General features: G+C 32.7%; 17 protein-coding genes and 1 pseudogene across 18 annotated transcripts, besides 4 other annotated features; 12 read left to right on the plus strand and 6 right to left on the minus strand.

The window, feature by feature from the left end:
• Positions 1 to 602: part of a mobile genetic element that runs on past the window's edge.
• A 318-nt stretch (positions 603 to 920) lies between these two features.
• On the plus strand, positions 921 to 1590 carry TVAGG3_0383090 (annotated as a pseudogene). The gene has a single exon. A coding segment is annotated over exon 1 (670 nt).
• A 4-nt stretch (positions 1591 to 1594) lies between these two features.
• On the minus strand, positions 1595 to 1837 carry TVAGG3_0383100 (serine threonine-protein phosphatase family; the record flags this gene model as incomplete). The annotated part of the gene is made up of 1 exon (XM_051232127.1): positions 1595 to 1837. One exon carries the CDS (start codon positions 1835 to 1837, stop codon positions 1595 to 1597), a length of 243 nt encoding a protein of 80 aa, XP_051101857.1.
• An 18-nt stretch (positions 1838 to 1855) lies between these two features.
• On the minus strand, positions 1856 to 2218 carry TVAGG3_0383110 (uncharacterized protein; the record flags this gene model as incomplete). The annotated part of the gene is made up of 1 exon (XM_051232128.1): positions 1856 to 2218. One exon carries the CDS (start codon positions 2216 to 2218, stop codon positions 1856 to 1858), a length of 363 nt encoding a protein of 120 aa, XP_051101858.1.
• Positions 2219 to 2357: 139 nt separating this feature from the next.
• Positions 2358 to 3176, minus strand: TVAGG3_0383120 (phage tail repeat-like family; the record flags this gene model as incomplete). Its single annotated transcript, XM_051232129.1, has 1 exon — positions 2358 to 3176. The coding sequence occupies one exon, from the start codon at positions 3174 to 3176 to the stop codon at positions 2358 to 2360; it is 819 nt and encodes a 272-aa protein (XP_051101859.1).
• A 1381-nt stretch (positions 3177 to 4557) lies between these two features.
• On the plus strand, positions 4558 to 4773 carry TVAGG3_0383130 (uncharacterized protein; the record flags this gene model as incomplete). The annotated part of the gene is made up of 1 exon (XM_001291227.2): positions 4558 to 4773. The coding sequence occupies one exon, from the start codon at positions 4558 to 4560 to the stop codon at positions 4771 to 4773; it is 216 nt and encodes a 71-aa protein (XP_001291228.2).
• A 60-nt stretch (positions 4774 to 4833) lies between these two features.
• TVAGG3_0383140 (uncharacterized protein) lies at positions 4834 to 5310 on the plus strand (the record flags this gene model as incomplete). Its single annotated transcript, XM_001291226.2, has 1 exon — positions 4834 to 5310. A coding segment is annotated over one exon (477 nt), but the record flags the coding sequence as incomplete, so codon positions are not given.
• Positions 5311 to 5505: 195 nt separating this feature from the next.
• On the plus strand, positions 5506 to 6288 carry TVAGG3_0383150 (ribonuclease H-like family; the record flags this gene model as incomplete). Its single annotated transcript, XM_051232130.1, has 1 exon — positions 5506 to 6288. A coding segment is annotated over one exon (783 nt), but the record flags the coding sequence as incomplete, so codon positions are not given.
• Positions 6289 to 7625: 1337 nt separating this feature from the next.
• Positions 7626 to 7817: a mobile genetic element.
• A 220-nt stretch (positions 7818 to 8037) lies between these two features.
• Positions 8038 to 9450, plus strand: TVAGG3_0383170 (chromatin remodeling; the record flags this gene model as incomplete). The annotated part of the gene is made up of 1 exon (XM_001583069.2): positions 8047 to 9081. The coding sequence occupies one exon, from the start codon at positions 8047 to 8049 to the stop codon at positions 9079 to 9081; it is 1035 nt and encodes a 344-aa protein (XP_001583119.1).
• A 58-nt stretch (positions 9451 to 9508) lies between these two features.
• Positions 9509 to 10258, plus strand: TVAGG3_0383180 (Golgi to endosome transport; the record flags this gene model as incomplete). Its single annotated transcript, XM_001583068.2, has 1 exon — positions 9528 to 10181. One exon carries the CDS (start codon positions 9528 to 9530, stop codon positions 10179 to 10181), a length of 654 nt encoding a protein of 217 aa, XP_001583118.1.
• Positions 10259 to 10489: 231 nt separating this feature from the next.
• On the minus strand, positions 10490 to 11030 carry TVAGG3_0383190 (RNA polymerase II transcription regulator recruiting protein; the record flags this gene model as incomplete). The annotated part of the gene is made up of 1 exon (XM_001583067.1): positions 10553 to 11020. One exon carries the CDS (start codon positions 11018 to 11020, stop codon positions 10553 to 10555), a length of 468 nt encoding a protein of 155 aa, XP_001583117.1.
• A 565-nt stretch (positions 11031 to 11595) lies between these two features.
• TVAGG3_0383200 (uncharacterized protein) lies at positions 11596 to 11841 on the plus strand (the record flags this gene model as incomplete). The annotated part of the gene is made up of 1 exon (XM_001583066.1): positions 11596 to 11841. One exon carries the CDS (start codon positions 11596 to 11598, stop codon positions 11839 to 11841), a length of 246 nt encoding a protein of 81 aa, XP_001583116.1.
• Positions 11842 to 12120: 279 nt separating this feature from the next.
• On the plus strand, positions 12121 to 13080 carry TVAGG3_0383210 (glucan 1,4-alpha-glucosidase protein; the record flags this gene model as incomplete). The annotated part of the gene is made up of 1 exon (XM_001583065.2): positions 12121 to 13080. The coding sequence occupies one exon, from the start codon at positions 12121 to 12123 to the stop codon at positions 13078 to 13080; it is 960 nt and encodes a 319-aa protein (XP_001583115.2).
• Positions 13081 to 13514: 434 nt separating this feature from the next.
• On the plus strand, positions 13515 to 14156 carry TVAGG3_0383220 (glucan 1,4-alpha-glucosidase protein; the record flags this gene model as incomplete). The annotated part of the gene is made up of 1 exon (XM_051232131.1): positions 13515 to 14156. One exon carries the CDS (start codon positions 13515 to 13517, stop codon positions 14154 to 14156), a length of 642 nt encoding a protein of 213 aa, XP_051101861.1.
• Positions 14157 to 14780: 624 nt separating this feature from the next.
• TVAGG3_0383230 (uncharacterized protein) lies at positions 14781 to 15543 on the minus strand (the record flags this gene model as incomplete). The annotated part of the gene is made up of 1 exon (XM_001285363.1): positions 15128 to 15460. The coding sequence occupies one exon, from the start codon at positions 15458 to 15460 to the stop codon at positions 15128 to 15130; it is 333 nt and encodes a 110-aa protein (XP_001285364.1).
• Positions 15544 to 15664: 121 nt separating this feature from the next.
• On the plus strand, positions 15665 to 16156 carry TVAGG3_0383240 (uncharacterized protein; the record flags this gene model as incomplete). The annotated part of the gene is made up of 1 exon (XM_001293073.1): positions 15665 to 16057. One exon carries the CDS (start codon positions 15665 to 15667, stop codon positions 16055 to 16057), a length of 393 nt encoding a protein of 130 aa, XP_001293074.1.
• A 154-nt stretch (positions 16157 to 16310) lies between these two features.
• Positions 16311 to 17027: a mobile genetic element.
• Positions 17028 to 18625: 1598 nt separating this feature from the next.
• Positions 18626 to 18862, plus strand: TVAGG3_0383260 (N-acetylmuramoyl-l-alanine amidase family; the record flags this gene model as incomplete). The annotated part of the gene is made up of 1 exon (XM_051232132.1): positions 18626 to 18862. One exon carries the CDS (start codon positions 18626 to 18628, stop codon positions 18860 to 18862), a length of 237 nt encoding a protein of 78 aa, XP_051101862.1.
• A 20-nt stretch (positions 18863 to 18882) lies between these two features.
• TVAGG3_0383270 (uncharacterized protein) lies at positions 18883 to 19098 on the minus strand (the record flags this gene model as incomplete). The annotated part of the gene is made up of 1 exon (XM_051232133.1): positions 18883 to 19098. The coding sequence occupies one exon, from the start codon at positions 19096 to 19098 to the stop codon at positions 18883 to 18885; it is 216 nt and encodes a 71-aa protein (XP_051101863.1).
• Positions 19099 to 19168: 70 nt separating this feature from the next.
• TVAGG3_0383280 (uncharacterized protein) lies at positions 19169 to 20602 on the plus strand (the record flags this gene model as incomplete). The annotated part of the gene is made up of 1 exon (XM_051232134.1): positions 19169 to 20602. A coding segment is annotated over one exon (1434 nt), but the record flags the coding sequence as incomplete, so codon positions are not given.
• A 124-nt stretch (positions 20603 to 20726) lies between these two features.
• Positions 20727 to 20764: a mobile genetic element.
• Positions 20765 to 20907: the final 143 nt, after the last annotated feature.

Genomic DNA, 20907 nt, shown 5'->3' on the forward strand with positions numbered 1-20907 from the left:
TCTTGAGCAGTGAATTTAACATTGTTTTCATCCTCCATGACATAGACATTTCTACATCTAGTGTATTTCATCGTCGTTATGTCTTCATCCGATGTTAAACCTTGTGGAAAGTTAGGAGGTTTCCAATTTAATACATCCCCACCAGTTCCATCAGGTTCTTCAACCGTTCCTGCAATATTTTCTATACCAACAGTTGCGAAGAAATCGTGTGTATGTCCAACGTCACTTTTCTTGTTTAAGGTTTCTTGTAAGTTTGTAATATTTGCAATGGTATGTGTATGAGTCTTTTTAGAATATTCGTTTTCAGCTCTTGTCACTTCACTTGACATTTTATTGTCAACATATGTTTTGTCTGCTAGTTCAGGATGAGTATGTTCTTTCGTTGCATATGTTGCATCTGCTCTGTCATGTTCTTCTTGAACTTTTTCAATGACATACTCTTTGTCAGCTTTGTTGTCAACATCTGCTTTCAAAAGAAGTTCTTTTATAGGTTTCTCGTTTAAAGTTCCTTTTGTTGGATTTACACAGACAGTATGGTTCTTGTTGTCTTGAAATAGAAACTCGTCTGTCATTGGGTTTATCGTCAGTTTTAAGTTTCCTTCTTTCAATGACTCAGATATCTTAGAATAGTTTGAAAAGTTTGTTGTGTTCTTATTTAGAGCTTGCAAAATGAGTTGTCGGTTGTGTTTTATTTCTCTCATAGACGCTGTTTCTTTCGACATTTTTATTCTAGATAAAATATGCTTTCAATAGAAAAAGAAAATTCAAGAGTTGCTACAACTAAACCATTAGATGAACTTTTTACGAATGTCGGTCAAAAGTTTGAGACAGAGACCGTAAAGCATGAAGGCTATCGTTTTGACTACCCATTGAGATGGTTAAGAGACCCATCCGTCACAAAAGCTATTGGCTTTCGTAGAATGAAATTCATTTCAGAAGCCATACATGGTTTCCCATTTACGGTCGCTTTTGAAATTCGATACTATAACAAAGAAAAACGTACGTATGAGAAATTTGAACAGGGAAAAACTTTTACAAGTTAGTTTGCTTGTAAACTTAGAAACAACTCTTCAAGCTTTTCAAGAAAAAATAAACGATATCTATCTCGAATATGCAAAACAGTACAACATTGACGAAGGAGAGTACCATCTCGATATTTTATATGACAGGAAAAATGCAACTGTTAAAATCAATAGAATAGAAGACCTTGGAGAAGACGTTTATATTTCTACAAAATATAACAACTTGGCATGGTATAGATTTTTGAGGATGTTAAATCAGCCTGCAGAATATCCAGTACACCCGAACTTTTATGAAGTCGAAAACCCTAATGGAACATATGAAAATGTTTTCGACTCAGATGCTATTATAGTTCATGCTTCATTTTCTGGCGCCCAAAACTCTTTCTTATGCTTGGCAAATGACTTTTACGAAAAACCTACAAAGTTATACGAACCACCAAGTGGAAGTATTTCAGACTTTCAAGTATGGTTTACTACAGATGGAAGAAAGAGAATAATTCCATTATACCACGCGTTTTACTTAGAACTTAGTTTCATATACAACTACTATCGAACGGTAAAAATATGATTTTTTAATACGGTTGAGGTGTTGGATTTGGTTGCCAACTAGACTGTGGTGCAGGTTCAGGCTGTTGTATAACAGGAGCTTGTTCTTCTGGTTCAGGGTCTTTAGGTATAATACCAACAAGCTGACCTACCCTTTTACCAATATTTTTGACTCCGTTCCATACTCCCCTTCCTACGGTTTTTATTCCATTCCATATACCTCTTCCAACATTTCGAAAGAAGTTTCCAATACTACTGAAGAAACCCATTTTACTATATGTAAAAATCTAATGTCCGCCTAGTCTCTTACGTTTCCTGTTGAGTTCCATAGCATTCTTTAACTGGAGCTCATACATTCTATTTCTCCTCTGATAGAAAACATATTCTGGGTCAACTCCTGTGTTCGCGTCATCTGCATAGAGTTGTTTATATCCGACTTCAGGGTTTGTATAAAACTCTTTCCATCTCATATTTGCATACCATGGTGGTAAGCCTAACGCAGCGTCATTTGACATGGCAGTTTGCATTTGTACATCTGTTGGCACTTGACCATAGTTTGCCATTGCAGTTTGTATTCTAACTTCATTTGGAATATTCTCTGGGTTTGGTTGTCCAGGTTGCTGTGCATTCGCTAAGTTCTGTGCGTCCATTTAATATTAGATAAAAATATCTCTTACGAGTACATATGCTGAACATTTGCAGGCATTGGTTCATCTTCATATTCTCTATATCTTTCTGCCACGTCAAATAAGTAAATGACACAATGGAAAAAACCTAAAACAAGTAGTCCTATTTCAAACCACATTTACTTACTAGTAAAATTTCTTTGTTATGACACTTTCTCCAGTTTATAGGACCTCTCTCATATTCTATCTTATCGTATCTAAACTCATAGTCATGTATGTCCTCTAACCATCTCATGACACTTTCCAAACCACTTTTATCGGATGTAAAGTAAAAGCATGGATGGTTATGTAAAACGTCTAAAGTTTCTAAAGAGTCTCTCAAAGTCCAGTCTACTTGGTATTGAAAATCCCATGTGTTATAGAACGGTGGGTCTACTATAAAGAAAACATTTTCCTTGTTTTTATATTTTTCATACAACTCTGTCCAACGACATCTCACAAACTCTATACCCTCAGTATATTTTTCTATGTTCTCTTTGAAAACCTTTGTATAGTTAAGATATAAAACTTTTGACATAAGTGTTTCAATGTCATGAACTCTTATAGAACCACTATACAATAGTCTAGAAGATATACTATCCCAGTCAATATACTCTGCTTTTTTCAAAACCTCTCTGACAATATTTTTCTTATCTAATGGTATACGTTCCATCTTACCTATAGGTATCTTTTCTTTTAACTCTTTCAATATTTTGTTAGTGTCTGGAATATGTTTGAGACGGTCCATATAGTTGTCGAAGTCATTGCATATAATCTTTGAGTCAGGAAATATTGTATGGCACAAATGAGATATATAGAAACTTCCACCGAACAAGTCTACAAATGTTAGACCATTCGGTAGTTTCTTAAGTTCTCTCAATAGAATATCTTTACATCTACTCTTATTTCCAAAGAAGGGTAACGGTGGTTTTGTAAAATTCATTTTATATATATAATAAAAATGTTTTTTCCTGAAAAGTGACAGAAAAGTGACAAACATGAAAACTACTCGGTTAAGGTTTTTGACAGATGTTTTATTGTGACTTCTTCGTAAAGACTTTGTTGAGATTTCTTCGTAAATGAGTGTAAATGACCCAAAAATATATTTTATGTTAGAATGTTAGATCTAACATGTTTTCTAACATGTTTTCTAACATGGTCTAAAACATACAAAACTCATGAAATTTCATACGGAATTCAGCAAAAATATATTTTATGTTAGAATGTTAGATCTAACATGTTTTCTAACATGTTTTCTACCCTCTTGAATTTTCATGATTTCATCGTAAATGTTTTGTCAAGACTTCTTCGTAAAGACTTTGTTGAGATTTCTTCGTAAAGTTCTTCATCGTAAAGACTTTGTAAAGTCTTTCTCATGAACTTTCTTGTCAATGTTTTGTTGAGACTTTGTAAAGTTCTTCATCGTAAAGACTTTGTAAAGAAAGTTCATGAAAATTCATGAGGTTAGAAAAGAGGTTAGAAAAGAGGTTAGAAAAGAGGTTAGATCTAACATTCTAACATAAACATTATTTTTGTCTGATTTTACGAAGAAGTCTTGACAAAACATTTACGAAGAAGAAGTCTTGACAAAACATTTACGATGAAATCATGAGTTTTCTACGATGTTAGAAAACATGTTAGAAAACGTGTTAGATCTAACATTCTAACATAAACATTATTTTTGGGTCATTTACGCTCTTTACGAAGAAGTCTTGACAAAACATTTACGATGAAATCATGAGTTTTCTACGATGTTAGAAAACGTGTTAGAAAACATGTTAGATCTAACATTCTAACATAAAATATATTTTTGGGTCTTTTACGCTCATTACGAAGAAGTCTTGACAAAACATTTACGATGAAATCATGAGTTTTCTACGATGTTAGAAAACGTGTTAGAAAACATGTTAGATCTAACATTCTAACATAAAATATATTTTTGGGTCTTTTACGCTCATTACGAAGAAGTCTTGACAAAACATTTACGATGAAGAAGTCTTGACAAAACATTTACGAAGAAGTCTTGACAAAACATTTACGATGAAGAAGTCTTGACAAAACATTTACGATGAAGAAGTTTTGACAAAACATTTACGATGAAGAAGTCTTGACAAAACATCCTCAGGGCTAGAAGGCACGAAGTGCCTGGAAGCCCCACTACCTTTTTTTTTTTTTTTTTTTTTTTAATGCAAAAAAATATTTATCACGGGTTCAAAATTTAAAATTAAATATTTTAATAATTTACATCTTATTCTTTATTTTATATTTAACCCGTGAAAATATCATTTAAAAATTGAATATATTCAAAAAGCTTTATTTTTATTATGACTGCATGGGATCCTCATGTATATGATGAGTGGATTCCATTTAAGAAGACGAAATATCCACCAACTCCTGAAACATTGGAAACAAAGTGTGGAAAAAAATGTTTCACTACGATCGGCTATTATGAGAATGAGCCTAATCAATCAGACAAAGGAAGGCTCTTTACATACTGTGCCGAATGTAGTGAAACATTAGTTCAAGGGCAGTTCGTGTGATGCATTAAAAAAAGTAGGAAAAATGATTTTAAAGATCATAAGTGCAAATTTTTACTCACAATGCCCAACTACGTTCCTGCTGAGCACCAAGTTGAGAATACTCAGCAAGCAGTTGGCTCTGGTAATGATCCTTCGTTAGAAGAGATCATTGCCAGGCTTATTGCGAGCCTAGATATAAGCCTTTATGCCACAATGAAGCCAGCATTTAAAAGCTTCCTAGAGAGCTTCGCCAAATGGCTTAAAAATAAAGTCAATCGCGAACAGGGCATCAACTTTACAATCCCAGACATTGAGTTCACACGGCGCGGTGTCAGAGAGGCATTGATTACTTTAGGCAAAACAGACTCCTCTCGGGGCCTAAAGTTCTGCGAGGAATTCCGCATCTTCTCAATTTCCCTGGACTGCGGAACACACGGCAGCCGTCATGGTCTATTCTCTTGTGTGTGCAATCCAGGCAAAACAGATCGCCACCAATTCTTCGACACAACAATTTCGACTAATTGGACATACGAGGACTACCATACGTGGTTTGATTCTCTTAAGGTTAATAAAAACCACGTAGCTGGAGTAGTCGGAGATGGTTTGCCAGCCCAGGTTAAAGGACTCTGCCACTGGAGGCCAGAAGGAGCCCTTTTCCCTGGCTTACAAACCGTGTACATTCGTTGCCTTAACCACGTCTTGAACAATGCTATTGTCCACGCACGTAAGCAATGTCCATTGTTGAATGAACTGATGAATAGAGTTCACCAGATTATCATTATCTTTAAGAATCACGATATGAGAGCGAGATACAAGATCAGGGTTCCATCAATCCCGGAAACTCGCTGGCTCTACATATATGATACTCTGTTTTTCATCTTTGATAATCTGGAAACAATTAATACTGCTTTAAGAAGTGGAGATCTTCCACTATCCCTTTCCAGAGCTACACGTGAACAGTTACAATGGACACGTGATGGAATTCCTCCACTCTTTAAAGATGCTTTAATGATATTCAAGCCATTAAAGCAACTTCAATTATGGCTGGAATCCAACAAGTCCATGGGTGCTTATGCATTCCTGATGATACAACAGTGCCAAGGGATGTTGGATGAAATGGCAGGAAGATTAACGCCAGATGGTGAAGAGATTCTCCGATCAATCACTACAATATTCAAAAATGATATGAAAGAATATGGTAGAATTGATTTGCTTCGGTTTGCTTTCGGCTTTACACCGTTAGCAAGGAAGATCATCAGAGACAAGAAGGGTTTTGGAGGAAAGACAAGCTATCCACCTATAATGCAGTTGAAAGATGTGCAAGTCCCAACGATTCCTTCCCTGAGGATCATCAATCGCGAGATCACATTTGAGAAACTCGGCGAAATCCTTGAAGAAGAACGAACAGAACGTGTTGACGAGGTAGCCGAGCATGATGAAGAGATCCAGCAAGCAGAAGAGGAACAAATGCTTAACGACGATCATGCAGCCGAAACAAATGCCGATGGTTCGAGGAATTCCTTGGTCTGGGATGTTGTAGATGAAGAGATAAAAGATCTATACACATTCATGATAACAATCCTCAGACAAAGAGCAATTGCCGAATCAACAGTTGATCCAACGATCAATAAAGACGATAGAGCCAAGGAATTGAGTGATGCTTACGATTTCTTCATAGAGCAAGATGATTCCCATCTTATAAATGGTCATCATCTTGCTCAAAATGATGGCAAGTTTTGGTACATGAATGGCATAAAGCAACTAAAAGCAATAAGACCAATTGGAAAAAGGATGATGTCACTTTCGTGCAGTGAAGCAGATGTAGAACGTGTAATATCTGAATTGCGAAAGACAAGAAATTCAATGAACGAATCATGCAAAGAAGAATATGTAGCATGCCGCTTCTTCATCAAGTTGAATGATGATCAATTTGATATTTGATTTTGTTTTTTAATAAAATTTATTAAATAATTTGTTTTAAAAAGTATTATTTTTATTCGTAAAGATATTAGACAGAAGGTGGCCAGCCTAATGTCTATCAATCTTTAATATTAGTAGTAATTTCCCGCATTTCTGAATGATGATTGATTAGCTTTGTTGTTATTGATGTAAAACTGGATAAGTATTAAATAATTATATTAATCTTGGCCAGGGGACTGCTGATGGCCAGTCAGCAGCGGCCACTATGAATCATTATAATTATTTAATACCTAAATTGAGGTAAAAAGCAATAAGACTTGCCGAGCCTCATGCCCCTACCTCATATAAATAGAATCACACTTTAGTGAATCAACATCTATAAGAATGAAGTGTTTTGAAGCTGAAATAATATTGAATAGAAATTAATTTTTTCTGAAATTTTGAATGAAATTATGGGAAATAAAAAAATTACTAAATATTGTATTCATACAAATATATTATTTTAAAGGAAAAATAGATGCTGATAGAAACGATGAAAATTTTTGAAAACTTTACAATTAATTTATGTTCGTTAACCACAGAGCTTGCAATCCAAAGCTCACGTTAGACAACAAGAGTCATGAAGTCTCATACTAAGGGATATCCAACATATATTTTAATAATCTAATGTTTGTGACAAATATTCAACATAAAATTAAGTTTTCGTTTCGTTACAAGGCATTCATACTTTGGAGATATCATATTTAATGTACAGAAAAGTTAATATTAAACAATACATGCTAAAGAATTAATAAATAAGATAATAAAATAAATTTATACGTAATTACTTTCATTTAATATGCTTTATGCTGTATAATATTGATTAAGAGGCATTAAAAGGTTCCATAGTCTGCTTTTATAGGCAAGATTTTTGATAAAAATTTTAAATTTTGAAAAATGATGAGAAAAGGAAAAAAAGGTAAATGAGAGCAAGAGGAGGGAAAAAAAGAAAAAGAAAAGAAAGGGAAGGGAAAAATAAAAGAAAGAAGGACATATAAAAATTTAGATGCGCATTCTTAATGCCGAGGCGGCTTGCCGCCGAGGCGCGATTTTTTCAGGCCTCTACGGTAACCCGGCAATGTTTTTTTAAATCTTGTACAGCCCTAATTTAAAGTAAATAATGTTCGATAATTAACAACACAACAAAGAAAGATTTGAAAATTATGAGCAAAATTTAAAGAAGAAAGATTCAAGACTTTAAGGTACTGACTAAACATTCTTTCTTTACATATTTCTTGTAAGAGAACGAATGCATTTGATTTCCCTGATCGATCAGCTATTGAGAAGAAAATACGGTTTTCAAGGAATCATCGAAGAAATTATTTTTGGTGGAGAATGGCATTCACATTTACATTTAATCCTCATCGATACCGCCAACTTAGAATTAACGTTCCACCGTTAAAATTCACGTGTTCAGCACTTGCAAAGGACAATCTTCCAAAAGAACTTCAATATTGTTACACATTTTGTGAATATTTGTATAACTACAAAGTCGGAAAGGATGAGACATCTCAATTCCATCAACCTGTTTCCGATGAACAAGCTCCACGTTATTCTGAAGTCATTAAACAAAAAATTGATCTTTCAACAATCAAAAACAACATCTTATCAGAGAAATATTCAACGAAAGAAGAGTTTAAGAGCGATGTAGATTTAATGTGGTCTAATTGCATACTCTACAATGGCGCAGATTCCGAAATAGGAAAATTGGCTGCTCGTATTCGTACTGAATTTGATAAAGTTTGGGCTTTTCATAACGCTATCAAAGATTCAGAGCCACCACGTGAAGCCATTAAGCTTATGGAAGAAACATACGCAACATTTAGAGAAATTCGTGAAGCTCAAAAATCAACATACCTTTTCCCCGAACAAATACAAGTTAAGAGTGAGCACACAAGCACAACGAAGACAAGCAAATTGCATGCTAGTGCTCAGGTTGTTGTAGAAAACCCAACAGAAGAAGAAGCAAAGACACCAATATCTACAGACGAGAAATACGAACTTGCCAGGAATATAGACTTAATGCCAATAGAATTGCTCGGCCAAGTTATTCAAATTTTGTCAGAACATCCAAGTTTCAGACGTGACGTTCCTGTATCAATTCCATTCTCAGATATCGATAACTTAATGCTTCGTAAGATACAAAAGTACGTAAACGCTCATCAAAACCAAGAATCTCTTGTCAGAAGAATGTATCAAGATAAAGTTGCCGCAGCTGATCAACTTAACTACATTAATGCACAGCTTAAGATTATTACCGAAAAGATTAATAACAAGAATATTTCTATCGATTCTTCTTCTGCTGCTTCTGAAAATACTGATTCCGATGATGGATCTGGAAGCAACTACTCGTCCGATTCCTCAAGCTAACAATGAGGAATATTACTTGTTTACCAATTATAGAAATCTCTCATTGTTGAATATTATTTATTTTTGATTTTGTATTTTAATAAAATTTATTGATTAATTTCTTAAATTTTTGCCGAAAACATTCACATATCTTTCTTAAATACCTTTGAGATTCCAAGATTTTTCAAAAAATATCTTTAATTATTTGAAATTGCATTGCACCTTCATCATAGAATACTTGAAAAATGCTTATAACAATCAGGCATTGTAGTAAAAAGTGAATAGAGCAAATTAATTAAGTTGTAATTATTCATATTTGCTCGATTCTTGAATAATGACATCGACATTTCGGAAAAATATCAATTTTGCTACAAAGATTAATCAGTTTGAAATTTCTAATTATTGAAGGGATAAATCATCGGAATGAACAAAAAGTGCCCAAGCCGTTCAATATTAAAAATTTTTTAATGACGACACAGCAAGCAGAACCAGGTGATCACCAGCTTAGTTTCAAGTTTGTTCTTGTTGGAGATTCCGCGGTCGGCAAAACAGCAATGTGCAAAATGTTTTGTGAAAAGAAATTTAATGAAAATCAACCACAAACAATCGGTTTAGAATTTGGAACCCGCATTGTTCAAGTAGAAAATGTTAGAGTTAAACTTCAGATTTGGGATACAGCAGGACAAGAGCGTTTTTACTCAATTACTCGTGCATATTTCCGTTCATCAGCCGCTGTTTTCTTAGTTTACGATGTTACAAATCGTGATTCATTCTCTCGTTTAGGACAATGGGTTGAGGATGCAATGCAACTTTCTCCTCCTACAGCTATTAAAGTACTTGTTGGAAATAAGACAGATCTTGCCCAAAATAGAGCAGTTTCAACAGCTGAAGCTCAAGACTTTGCTACACAGCACGGACTTAAGTTCTTTGAAACATCAGCTTTATCTGGTGATTATATCGATGATGCTTTCATCAAAACAGCTCAAGATGTGTATAAACAAATTCTTGCAGGAACAATTGAACTTAATAATCCTTCAAGTGGAGCTAGATCACCGGTTAGTGGTGATAAGCCTCTTACAATCGGTCCAAATACTAATCAAAACGAAGGATGTGGCTGCTAAGATAATAAATTACTACTTTTGCTCTTTTATTAAACATATGATTATATCTTGATTTTATAACTTAAATTCATCCTCTCTTCTTCTTAAATTTACTCAAAGTTCAGTATTTTTACACTTCTGAGATATAACTCGCAAGATAATTTCAATAAATTTCTATTTCAGATCAAAAATTATTAAATTTTCATGCAAAGGATATTAAAATTAAAGAGATATGATGAATTTCATCTTGAAACAGCAGTATTTTAATTGTAATAATTTGGCGAATAGAAATATGACCAAATGCCATATTGCAAAAACGGAAAATAATTTGGAGGTAAGGCGAAAGTACTTTATTTATAAACAAATAAGTTGCTTAGATAAAATATAATTATCTAAAACATAATATCAAATGGTTCAAACAATGGTTCCGATTCAATACCGAAAATGTCAAAATTGGCCGTGTCTTCTTCAGTAACAGCATTTTTGATAGGAATTTGTTCTTTATCTTCTTCGATTTTTGGGGACTTTGAGATTGACGCCCATCTATTCTTGATATTTATTTCTGATCTGTTGGGGAAATGTTTTGAAATTTGAGACCATTTAGATCCAATAGAATTAAATAATTTCTTTAAAAGATCATCCTCTTCTCTGGTCCACGGTCCATTGATGATTCCTGGTGTGAGGTAATTCCGATATCTTTCTCGTACTTGTCGGGGACTTCTTCCATTTAAGCAACTCGCAATATGGTTCCAATCTTTGACATTCTGTAGGTTCACCATTGTCACGATGATCATGTCTTCATCTGGTGTAAACATCCTTCGGCCATTTTTGTCCGAGCGTTTCGATTGAGACGGTTTCATCGATAATAATGATTCAGGTTTCAGATGGAAAACGGTTATACAGATAATTGAGAGTTTATTAATCGTGTTTAACGTGCCCGTAGTAATGGAATCAAAAATATACTTCCATAGATATTCTCTGCCTTATCCTTTTCCTTTCAAAACTGATTATTTCTTTCCTTTTTGCTAGGGTTCAATCAGGTACTAGCACTAAAGGAATATTCTCAAAAGTTTTTGATGATAAAATAATTGTTGTTAATGCAAGTGGATCATCAAAACAATATGTAAATGGATCAAAAGCATAAGCAAAGCCAGAATATGCAATTTATCCATGGGATAAAGACTATGATTGATGTTCAAATTGTGGACGTTCTAATGATGATCATCCATGGATTGCTTTTTCATTAGACAAGAGAAAGATTAAATTTAACGGATACTTTGTTCGTGTTGGCTGCTGCTATGATGCAAATAGATGCTGCTGTGAAGATGAACATTATAATTACTGTATTGACTGCTGTTTATACAGCTGGTCCTTACAAATTTCTGATGACAATAAAGAATGGAAAGAAGTCCATAAAATCGAAAGAGATAATGAAATGCGCTATTGCAAAGAGAAAAGTTACGATTTAGACAAAACATATGAAACGAAATACGTCAGATTAATTCAAAACGAAGCTTGTCCAGGGGATCCACCTTGCATTGCTCTTAACAAGTTTGAATTGTTCGGTGATGTCATTCCAAATGGTGGAGAAGATGAAAACTTCGTTTCATATCACGACGATGACGATGATGTAAGTATTATAGGCCATATCTCTAAAAACGGAAATGTTAAGATCATATAAACCACTAATTATCAATTTAAACACTTTTTAATAAATACATATTAGATTATCGTGCATTTACCGGATAATGAATATGTATTGAAATTTTGAAGTAACTCTCTTAATAAATTGAATCCTCTTTCAACTCTCATTTTATCGGAAATGTGACAAATTTGTTGATAATTAATAATTGTAAAGATCTACACGAATAGATTATTTATTAATTCGATTAAATCCGGTAGAAAGTCATTCAAAATTTTTTTGAGACAAAAAGAAGTTTTAATATTGTCAATAAGTTAAATGCTGTTTTTCTTTGCTAATCCAACATTATCTGCTACAGAGCGAGCAATCCCATCATACTGGCTTAACAACTGGGACAAGACAAACCCAGTTATTGGTTACTGGAACACAGCTCAAAAATCTTGGACAGTAGAGCCATCAATGCATCCAGGAATCAATCATCTCAAAGCTTATGATGACTTAACACGCGACGTAATTACATCTGATTCATTTGCTGTTTCAATTGATGGACAAATTTACGGAAATGATATGCTTTTCAATAATTCTCACCTCAGTGGTTGTGTACAAGAGGTTGATGGTGAGTTATTTACTACATATGATGCATATGGAACAGACAAAATGCCAATATCAATCCGTCGCTCTTTTTATATGCCTCCACATGAAGAATTTTACTTAGTGAAATATACAATCAAGTCTACTGATGGCAATTCCCATAACATCAAGCTCCTCGATTATGTTATTTCAGGAAATGATGAAAAATGGACAAAAGGAAGGTGTTCTGGAAATAGCTGCCTTATGGATCGTAAGGAATCAAACTTAGCTTCAGTTGCTATCTCAATCGATACTAACTACAAACCATTAAAATCAGTAGGAAACAGTGATTTTAATGATGACTCAAACCCTCTCAAGTATTTCGCTGCCAACGGCGTTATCCAAAAGTTTACATCATATAACCAAGCATCAGTTTCCTTTGGAGCTGTTTACGAGTTCACAATTTCACCATCTAAGGAAACAGTTGTTACTTCGATCAGATCTTTTGGTCGTACAACTGTCGATGCTGTAAACCATCTAACAATGGCAACAGTTCTCGGTGTTGACGCAATAATCAAGATGACAAATGAAAGATACACTCAATTCCTTTCACAAGGTGTCCAAACATCACTTACAGATGATGCTCTTGATTTATACAAAAAATCAATCCTTACTCTTAAAAATTCCAAAATCCGGCGAAAGGATTAATTGCTTCATCATTACATCCAAGTTATGGCTACAAGAACTGGATGCGTGATTCCCTGATGGCCGCCTTCATGCTTGATTCAGCTGGATACCACCAGGAAGCGAAAGATTTCTTTAATTGGGTCGATAACGCTGAATTAACAAACGGTGGCTTCCATACAACATATGATACAATGACAGGTAATGTTGCTCCTTTTGTTGAGCCACAATATGATTCTGTTGGTTTGTATTTGGTCGCATTAAATTATCACTTGAAGACAATTGGTGATAAAGACTGGGTCAAGAGTAAAATGACAAGAATCCGCGAAATGGAGAATTTCATCTTCCAAAAGAACTCAAATTATCACAATTTCCCTCCATCTGACAGATCTCCATGGGAAGAGAGCACCGACCACCATACAAAAAAGCCTGTTCCACAGCAATGGTATTCTTTCGAAATGGGCTGCCTTTACGGTGGAATTAGAGCTGCCTACTCAATTGAGAAGGAATTTGGAGATACAACAAGAGCCAGCCAATGCCAGGAAAGAGCTGATGAACTAAAGAAAGGAGTTATGGAGACATTATGGGATTCAGAAACAAAAAGATTATATAGAGGTATAAGAGATAACGATCTTAAAGATCCTGATACAAAAGCTGATTCAGCATCAATGACTTGTGTTTTCTTCGGATTGTTGGATTCAGAAAACGCCTTAAGTCACTTGAATTTTATCAAATCTAAGTTGACAAAGCTCGAAAGTGGCATTGCAAGGTACGAGAATGATCCTTACTTCTACGACTCCGTTTGGAACCCATGTGGTGAAGGAACAATGGAAACACAACAGGCAGAACCAGCTTGGCCAGTCGTAACCGCTTACGTTGCTTGGTCGGAGCATTTACTCGGTATTGATTTCCAAAAGAGACTTGATTGGATGGTCAAATACGCAGCTTTCGGAAATATGCCAGTTGGTGAAGGTGTTGACTCAAAAGATGGAGCTATGATTGTTCCTTCTGCACCTGACTGCTTCGAACATGCTGGTGTTTACGTATACTCTGTTTTACTCAAGGAAGGAAAAGTCAAATCTTTAGTTTCTACATTCTAAAAAGTTTTAGAATAAATCTTATTTATATATCATATGTACAGATTTATATATGCTTGAAATGGAAAATTAATGAAGATATATCATAAAAGAAAGAGAAGCATCTGATACAGGAACATTAAATTATGCGTCATGTGAAATAAGAAGTTCAGATGTTTCTCTATTATTATTATCAGCTGCCTTATCAAGAGCAATTGTTGCATTTTTATCTTTTTAGTTGATGTTTGCACCATATGGAATAAGGAGTTCAACTATTTCTTTTCTATTTTTGTAATGCTACATAATGAAGAACTGCTTTTCATGAATATCTTTTTCGTTGATTTTTGCAGCTTGTGTAATAAGAAGTTCAACTGTTTACTTACTTTTATTATTTGTTGCATAATGAAGTGCGGTCTTTCCATATTTAGATATTTCGTTGACGTTTGGGCCATTGAAAATAAGAAGTTTAGCTATTTCTTTTCTATTATTCAATGCTGCGAGATGAAGAACTGTTTTTTCATGTATATCTTTTTCATTGATATTTGAGCCTTACGAAGTAAGAAGTTCATCCGTTTCTTTACTATTACAAACTGATGCATAATGAAGAGCAATATTGCCATATTTATCTTTTTCGTTGATATTTACTCCATGTGAAATTAGAACTATTGTTATTTCTTTATTATTTTTATTTGCAGCTGTATGAAGAATTTGAGAATCTACAAATAGAGAGAAAGTATTTATGTTTATTGTAATGGGGAATTGTAAAAAGACTTTAAAATGTTTTATTTGTTCAAATATCAAATATTTACTATAAAACAAGAATATAATTTTCTTCTTCTTCTAATGTTTTTTATAATTATTTTGTTTTTTGGCCTTTTGGATATATGTATATGGGCCTAATAATATTTGGGATAATATACTATCCCATTTTTTTTAATAATGAACTCATGTATGGTTGCCTTGTTTTGATATCACAAGGTGTGTGATATCGATTTTTATAAACTTTTATATAAGTATTGAGCGTCAACGATAAGGTCGTGTGCAAATTCGTCAACTCTCGGGTATAAATTTGAATCCCAAAATCCACAAACTTCGGAAATTTGAGATTTTGTAACGTCAATAGATGCATATGATTCATCTTCGACCATAACATAAAGGGCTGGATATTCGTCTAAATTAGGAACTTTGTTTTGACTTCCGAAAAGATCATTGAACTGTGAACGAAGCCAAAGTTTAAGACTACTCTCCGAAACTTTGAACTTGATGATGAACTCGAAAATGTTCATCTCAATTTGATGGTGGGCTCCACAAACGCTAGTTGCAGACATCAAATAAATTGTTAAGCCGCTAAGAAAAAAATTCGAACAAAAAAAAAATTAAAATTTGATAAAGTTGTATAATCATTATCTCAAGATCGAATCATGAATAAAATAAAACAATGAGCGGTCAAAACTTTTGAATGAATTTGAAGCTTTTACTGTTGGTAAAATTGTGTAGTATCGTTTTGTCAAATAAAATCATTTTTTCATCATATGTGCAGTGCTAAGCGCATTATGAAAAGTATCATATGGGACTTTGAAGGTTCTAACGAAACTATATACGAATGCAATAATAAAGGTAAACTTATTCTAAGTAAGAAAAACCCACGCACACAGAAACAGATGTCATCAGATTTAGCTAAATTCTATAACCCCTCATTGGAATCATTTACTCCTATGAATATTCCTATGCATCCTATTGATTTCCCTGTTCCTTTAATACTCCAAGAACAAAAGCAACAAGAAGTAGAACAACAATATGAACTACAATCATTTGGAGAAATTGCAGATGTTGATCTTTACAAAGACGACTTCATTCTCGATAATTCATTCGAAAATACTCTTAATGACGAAGAATTATTTTTTGAGACTTTTGATGTTATTTGAGGATTTCATATCCTTTTCCTTTTATTTCTTTTTCATTTTTACTGGGCATTGGCAATCCCATTTTTTAAAAGTGCCTTAAAAAAACTAATTTATAAAAAAACATAAGTTTTTTTAGTTTTTTAATTATCACACATACTTTTTTTCAAGCTTATTACAAAACTTGAACATGTTATTTTAGATCATGCTATATTCATTCAAAATGAAACATTTAGTCATCTATTATCAAGTAAATATTAATTAATATTTCGAAGTGTTATAGACCGAAAATAGATTTTTTCGGTTTTCTCTTCAAATAATTGAAAGAATGATACTATTATAGGTTTATTATATTATATAGCATATAATCATGCTATAGCCGAAAATTATAAGTTTTGAGAAGATTGAATATAACACAAATAAATTTGAATGTAAGTTAAATTGCTTGTTGTTTTTAATAGCTATTTAATGAGAAATCCAATATTGCAAAATTCAAATTGAATGATTGAAAGAACAGAAAAAGTCATTCTTTTCAATTTCGAATATGCTTCATTGTATTTATAATTATATGGCAAATAAGATATTTAAACTTGATTTTTGAAGGAAAATTCACAAAATTGAATAAATTCAAATAATTTTTATTCAAAAATAAACTAGTTATTTGAGTTTAATACTAATTATCTATTCAAACTACAAAGTTTGTTATTTAAAATATTTTGTGAGATCAGATTGAATTAATTCAAGGTTCTTTTCAATTAATATTAATGACCATATTACGCATTTTCGAACATTCTAAACCAAATATATAAAAATGGGAGACGAATGTTAAATTTGCTAGACATGGGGGAGTTGTCTGCAAAGTTTTAGCTCTTATCTCTAACAAAAAATTGATTTTTTAAAAAATGACCGAATACGTTTCACAGCGAGAAAAAAATAAAAGGCAAGATAGAATTTTCTAGACATAAAGAAGTTGTCTACCAAGTGTCAGCTGTTACTTCTTCTCAATACTGATATAAAATAAAAATCTTTATTATTTATTTAACCTTTATTGTTTCATTAAGGGTGCACCCGTATGTACGTTTATTTGAGAGGAGGAGGATTACCCTCTCAATTTTGAGGGATTCGTTAGTTTATTTTCTCGATGAATATGCAATAAAATTTGATTTTTACCTTATCAATATACTTCATATAATATACACATGTTCATGTAAAAACTTTTTTCCAAAATCCTCAGGAATTAAGGGATTTTTGAATTTTAAGAATTTTTTTCGAATTTTTTCGAAAAAAAAATATTTTCAGAACAGCCTTAACGGCTAAGATTTAGGAACAATGTTAAGTATCAAAAAGAAAGGAGGTCTGATATAGACAACATATATCGTTGAAGGTTGAAAAATCTCTAATATTTGAGCCCAAAATTTCAAATTTTAATTTTTTGAAAAAAGAGGCCACCCGTATGTACGTTTATTGAGAGGAGGAGGATTATATTTTTGAAAGGGTGAAACATTATGAATATGTTAATTATATAATAATATGTATTATTATAAAAAAGAAAAAATAAAGCACGTTAAAATTTTTAGTAGTAGGATATGATGGGTTGTGTGACTTTTTTTGTAAACGTAAGAATTCATACAATATCGAGCGATTTTGTATCATTTTTTAACACATTAATTTTAAAATAATTTATTTATTTATTCTTACATAAATGACCCAACAAGTAAAACCAGATAAAATAGATTATCGAATTTTAGAGGATGGTGTTCCTGTTTATATTCAAAGATTTAAAGGGAAGCAATATTATAGAATTGTTAATCCTGAATACATAAAACATTTATTTAAAAAGGAAGACTGTGAATTATTAAACGTTAATGAATATGAAACCAATAAATCAAAATTGAAATATAAATATATTGGAAGTGATGAAAGATGCAAAGATAAAGATAAAGTTTATACAGTTTCATATTATGAATGGAAAACCAATAAGATAAGAAAACATTTAGGAGATTATGGTAAAAGTTCTGAATTCTTCAAATCTAGTATGTACGAGAGAGTAAAAGAAATTAGAAATAATTATTTTCATGAATGAAAGATTCACTACCATAATGGAATCAATGGAGTCATAATCAAAGACCTCATAAACGAGAAAAAGAAATTGAAACTAATGATTATTTGAATTTATGAAATCAATTATTTGATTCATTCTTTCTTCAATCTCTTCTATTCTTTTTGTTAAATCATCAATTTTCATTAATGAGGTGATTCTTGATTGAGGAATAGATTTCAAACTAACCACTCCTTTTATTTTTGAAATTTTGAATCCATCAACTTTAAACATTTTATTCAATTTACACGTTGTCAATTCTTCAAATAATTTTTTATTATTAGCATAATAGTCATTAAATTCTTCAACAGATGAAAAAATTTTTATTTCAGTAATTGGTTTAACAACGTTTATTTTTTGTTGAACATTTCCACTTTCATTTATTTCTTCCTCCTCTGTTTCCTTAATTTTTAAAATCGGTTTCATTTATCATTAAATAAAAATTAGAATATAAGTGATGAAATATATTTTTAATTTTAATGAAATAATCAGAAATGGCGGCAGGATTCTTTAAAAAATTATGGGATGGAATTAAGAAAGCTGCTGGTTGGGTTTATAAAAAGGTTATTAAACCTGTTGCAAACTTTTTGGCACCAGTAGCGAAAACGGCAGGAACTATCATAGGTGGGGTATTAGGTACTAAAGCAGGTAATCCGGCGATGGGAGCACAAGCAGGTAACGCAATTGGTGGAATTGCTGAAGGAATACTTAATAAAATAGGAGGTAAATAGTGGAAAAATAAATATTATTTTTATCTTAGTATCGGTTGTAGTCTGTGATAAACTTTTTCTCCTTTATTTAAAATTTCTCTTATTGGGGCAGCTTTTGGTGTTATTGATTCAGCAACGTCACTAATTGCTTCTTTATTCTTAAATATCCAATTTGCTCCCTTCTTCAATGTTTCCCAAACTTTACTCGCTCCTCTTTTTACTTTATCCCACAGTTTCTTAAATATACCTGCAGCCATAGTTGATTATTTCATTAAAATTAAAAATTCATTTCCATCTTTTAATTTTGATTTTTTTATTTATTAATAAATGACGACTAACTATTTAGTGCCAAACACCAAACCGATTAATGGAAATGTATTTCATTCATTCGAAAAGATAAATGAAATATTTGCAAAGAATGACGGTAGAAGATATTATAGAGAACTTGAAAGTTCATGCTATGACTCTGATGCTCCATATTTTGATGATAAACAAACTCATTTAAGAATTACAAATCCAGCTCATGATGTGAACCAATTAGGTGACACATATATTAAACGCAAAGTTAAAGCAACTCTAGTTTCAAATAAAGCTTTCACATGTGATGCCGCTTTTAAATGCATGCGTTTATTCGTTGGTTACAAATCATCAAATCAAAGCTTTAAACAATTAGAAGTAGAAACCAAAAGAGGTGATGCCGGTTATCTTCAGATGGATTGCGCCCGTGAATCTTTCGCATTTGCAACATATAAACCAAAATCAGAAAGGAAAGTTAAAAAGTTTGTTCATTCGTTATATAATAATGTTCAAAAATATGATAACTCAGTATGTGGTAAATATATTGACCCTTCAGAAGTTTTCAAGAAAGCAAATGAAGAAGTTGATGTCACTTTTGATATGATTATTCCGGTAAATGATTTGTTAGCATTTCAGGCGTTCGATGATTATCCTAAATCATTTGGTGATATCATTCTTAAATATTATGTTTTCAGGGATACTTTAGTATTTTGTCAGGTTGACCCGTTAAGAGTTGCTGATTTACAAAATTACGTTTATGAAAAGATAACTGATGAAAATTATGAAAAGATTATGAATCATGTTTATAAATATGATCGCGAATTCCAACAAATCGGACTTCCTGCCAAATTAATTACAAGCTTAGCCGCTACATCTGCTGACGCAACAGTTGATGACGTTATTATTTCATGCACAAAGATGGAAGTTTTAGAGGATAAATGCATTACACCAGGATACGGTTTAATTGAAGAATCAGTTAAAGCAATACCACGTTTATTCAGTAAGGAAGATCCATTCATGATTCCAGCTCAACATATTGACGTTCGTTCACTAAATGGAGGTTGCATCACTCCTGAAGGTATTAGCTCAGATTTCTCATACGCTCTTCATAATGTTACAGATGTTGTGTTAGCATTTCCGAAGAATGCAATGCAAAGAACAGTTTTAGAAAATCCAATGCTTCGAGGTCTTCAGGTCACTATAGATTCCAGAAACTTCCCCGATCAAGCGATGACCACAGTGGGTGACATATTCTTTACACGTATGCTTCAAGCTTCTGATTTAGATGGAGTGAATGAATGCACAGAAGAATACGAGGACTCATTAACTAGACCACTGAATGCAGATGATGGCACGCCATTAGCTAGAACATGGAAAGACCAAACTTCATTCTTATGCACTATTCCAGTTCAACGTGATGGAGCGGGTATATTCTTTGATGGATTAGAAACTTTCAACTCACAAGTTACAGTACAAGTGAAAGCTTATCCAATCATTCAGGGTGAAAATGACACTTACTGTTCAAAGGTGACAAATCCTCCTCAGGTTTGGTTTACTAGGACTATATATTGGACATGGACACCGGATGTGTTGTAAACAGAAATTCATCAAAAGTGACACCTCAGAAAAGCTAAAATATTGAATTTTTGGAACTTTTGATAGAGCACGTTTTTAAATATTAATTAAAGTAAATGTATATTTTGTAAAGATTCTTTTTAATAAAAAAATAAAATTTTGAAGAAGAACACAAAATCTTCTGAAAAATAATA

This window comes from Trichomonas vaginalis, chromosome V (assembly GCF_026262505.1).
Source record: "Trichomonas vaginalis G3 chromosome V, whole genome shotgun sequence".
NCBI classification, from domain to species: Eukaryota; Parabasalia; order Trichomonadida; family Trichomonadidae; genus Trichomonas; species Trichomonas vaginalis.